The following is a 3499-nucleotide window of genomic DNA, read 5'->3' on the forward strand; positions in this document are numbered from 1 at the left end:
ATAATCCCTCATCCTTCCTCAAACCCTTCCCCTCCTGAATTTGTGATGGCTTTTGGTAGCCCCGGAGGCTGCTCTGAACCCACAGTTACACAGGAGCCAGGTTTGCAGAGACGACTGGGCTGAGAACCCCGCTGTCCAGGCTCCCCGATCCCATCTCAAACTATTTGCACCTCCACGGACGCTCACAGCCCCAGAGCTGCTTGTTCTAGCACAGGAAACCCTGGCAGGCTTCAGAGTGGATTTCAGCCCGTACCTGGGGGACAGCAGTGCCCCGGCCACACATTCCTCTGCACATACTTCTCCAAAGCCCTCTTTTCTGCCTCTTCCAAACTCTGCTTGCTGCCCAGCTCTCAGCGCACAACTCCTTTTAGGGCAGACGGAGCTGCTTGACCCCCAGCCCTCTCCTCAGAGGCAGAGCGGGGCTAACCCGACTGCCAGCCCAAGGAGCAGGGTGTCACCCCTCTGCCCCGCTGGGGCCCTGGGGTGCTGGCACCTGCAAGGGAGCAGCGTGCTGCAGAGCCAGACCAGCCCAGCCGGGCAGTGGCAGGAGAAAGGGAGAGCATGTGCCCAGTGCCTGCCCAGCACCTCCTCAGCCCGCAGCAAGGAGCGGAGGGACAGGATCAGCTGTGAGGCGGGTGCTGGACTGCCCAGCTCCAAACTCTTTCCACGGCTCCTCTGTCCTGGGGAACAGCCTCCAGGCCCCAGCACCTCTGCCAGGAGCTGATGATCCCCCTTGCCCGGAACAGCATCGCTGGTGGGACAGGGTGGGACAGGGAGGGAGCTGGTGGCCCAGCCTCAGTGCGAGAAGCTGGGCCCAGCCAGAGAGCCGGGGCTTGCTGGGAGGCCAGGAAGGGCTCGAGGCCGAGCTCTCCTTCCCACTGGTAGCAGCCGGAGCAGCGCCTTGTTTATGTGGACAAAGGCTGGCCAAGTCGGGAGCTGGAGCATTACCTAAAATGGTCAAAGCCAGGGGAGCAGGTCTGGCTGCTGCCCAGCCTGGCCATCCTCCTAATGCCTGTTTGGCTCCTCAAAGACATCAATCTATGGGACGGGAGTTATGGGGAGGGGACCACATCGACACACACAGCCCAGGGCAGCACAAAGAGAGGAAGAAGCCCAGGCGGCCCAACTCTTAACCCCTTCGTGGCCTCGCATAGCCCAGGGCTTGCCCTGCCAGGCTGTCAGCATGCCCAGCTGTGCCCCACACCAGCAGGAACGGGCTGGATCTCCAGCTTCGGTGCGTACAAGCACATGCTCTCACGTGGCACATCCGCTCTTACCGTTCCAGGCGACCTCCAGCTCCTGCGGGAGTAACGGGATGCTCCTGCCCTCCTTCAGTGCAGGGCTCACGTATGAGGCGAGGTACGGGACGGATTCCCAGATCTGACAGGGGAAAGGGGAGAGGATTCAGCACCAGGCTGCGCCCTCCCTGCACACCCATCCCTCAATCTCCCGCCACCTTCGCAAGCTGCTCCTGTCCGTAGCACACCTAATGCGTGCGGACGCGGGCCCAGGTCAAGTTGCCTCTCCCGACGCTGGTCTGCGGCACGCAAACCCAGGCAGCGCCCATGGGCTGCGGTCCGCGCCGCAGGGCAGGGAGGAGTGCCAGCACGCCTAGGAGCGGAAGGGACGCGACTGCCTGCGGGCTAGAGGGGCTGATCGAGACTCAGGACTCCCCAGCTTTGGGTTTGTCTCCGCCACCACCCGAGTGGCTTTGAGCGGCTACTTGAAGCCCTTGTGTTTCAACCCCAGGTGCGGTGGGGCAGTAAACACAGCGGAACCCTAAGCCCCGGAGGAAGAGAGAACAGCCTGAAAGCCCCTGTGAAATGGGGGCATTGCTGGCAACTGGCAGCGACTGGCACAGCTGCGCAGTGTTCTATGCACGAGCGAGGACCGAGTGCCAAAGGGATGCGTCCTGGTCTCCCGGCGACTGGAGGCACAGGGAGGAAGAGATGGGGATGCCCCTGCCTGCTCTGACCACACCACTCCCTCGGCAGCCCCCGGGGACACCGACCCCATAGCTGCCAGCTGAGAACGCCCTGTTTCCTCGGGGCGTGACGCCCTCCCTGGAGCCCGCTGCGTAGGGAGGAAGGTGCTGGGGCTGCTGACAAAACTCCCCAAGCCATGAATCAGAGCTGTCGTCTCCCACCAGCGAAGGCTCTCACCCATGGCTATATATAGTGCTGAGAGCGCAGCAGCTCGGGGCAGGTTTCAGGCATTGCCGAAAGCCTCATTACTTCATGCCAAAAGCAGCCTTATAGCGAGGGCCGGCAGGATGACGGCCAAAGCGTTGGCCCTGAACGGCAACAGCATCACCCCACGGTGTTGCCGGTACAGGACAGGGCCGTGTCTGCTCTACCTGCCTGCGGGGTAGGCCTGGGACAGGGAGGGGGATTACCTTGGCAGCGTTCACCAGCCTCCAGGCGTTCAGCAAGCCAAAGCCATGCTGATGGCTGTGGCTGAAGCCGGCCTGGTTGACGTCCCACTTTGCGTGACGATCCTCGTACTGAAAAGAAAGGGAGAGCGGTCTTGTTACCTTGGGGGCAAGGGAGCAAAGGGAACCAGGTCTGAAGGGAAGGCTCAGAAACGTCCCGCAGCAGCGGGGAAGCAAACGCACATGGCCTTCTCGGAAAGAAACAGGTTGACCTTTGTTTGAAACAAGTCCCAGGACAAACAGGCTTCCCAGCTCCTCAGAAAGGAAATCAAGCAGCACGAAAGGGCACAAATGCCTCCGCTCTGAAACATCCCAGCTGCTCTCCGCTGCCCAAGCCACAGCCTGTGGGATGGCAGAAGCCCTGGGGAGAAGGAACCAAGTCCTCTAAATCAACAAGAGCTGGGCCGGGACAGGTCTGGGTCCCATCACATATCGGGCTGTAGCGCTCCGGCAACCCTGGCTTGCAGTTGTGGAAAACACTGCCCTGTGCCAAAGTGAGCACAGCATTAGCTGGACACGGCCTCCTGCTCCCCAGAGGGGTACGGAAGAAGCCTTGTCCCTAAGCCAAACTGGGCAGCTCCAGTCAGTTCCCACTCCTGCTCTCCGCAGTGAAGCTGTGCTGGGGTCGAGGCCGAGCAAAAGGAAGGGCTGGGTTTGCTGCCGAGCTCTCTCTTACGTCTGTCTCCAAGAGTCCGAGTCTCTGGAGAGCCCGAGGAAAGGCCAGAGCAGGGTAGAGCTCCTCGGCTTCCCACCGCACGGACTGCGGGGTGGCATTGCAGAGCTGCGTGCCGGCCTTTCAGCTGGGCCGGCCGTACCGCACGCACGCACGTGCTCCCGGTGCCTGCGGGCAAGGCACGGTGAGCCGCTGGAAGACCTGCACGCTGGCGGATGGATGCATTCCTGGATCAAATACCCCATTTATTATCATGACAGAGGAAAATGCCTCAGTCACATTCCTGGAAGGAACAAGGGGTGAGGGGAAAACGCAGTCCCTTTGCTGGGAGCCAGACAACTGAAAGATTTATAGAGGGGCAGGCAGACATAAACAAGGATGTGCAGAGCAGGACC

At 61.3% G+C, this 3499-nt stretch overlaps 1 protein-coding gene across 1 annotated transcript in view; it reads right to left on the reverse strand.

Moving 5' to 3' along the window:
- Positions 1-1277: 1277 nt before the first annotated feature.
- LOC104167052 (proprotein convertase subtilisin/kexin type 7-like) overlaps positions 1278-3499 on the reverse strand; it is a gene marked incomplete at both ends in the record, with an annotated part of 10890 nt that continues 8668 nt past the window's right edge. The window contains 3 exons of the mRNA XM_009707175.1: positions 1278-1380; positions 2396-2503; positions 3247-3272. Of these exons, the coding sequence (XP_009705477.1) occupies positions 1278-1380; positions 2396-2503; positions 3247-3272 (237 nt within the window). The remainder of the gene's footprint in view (positions 1381-2395; positions 2504-3246; positions 3273-3499) is intronic.

Source organism: Cariama cristata, unplaced genomic scaffold (assembly GCF_000690535.1).
Source record: "Cariama cristata isolate BGI_N322 unplaced genomic scaffold, ASM69053v1 scaffold27689, whole genome shotgun sequence".
NCBI classification, from domain to species: Eukaryota; Metazoa; Chordata; class Aves; order Cariamiformes; family Cariamidae; genus Cariama; species Cariama cristata.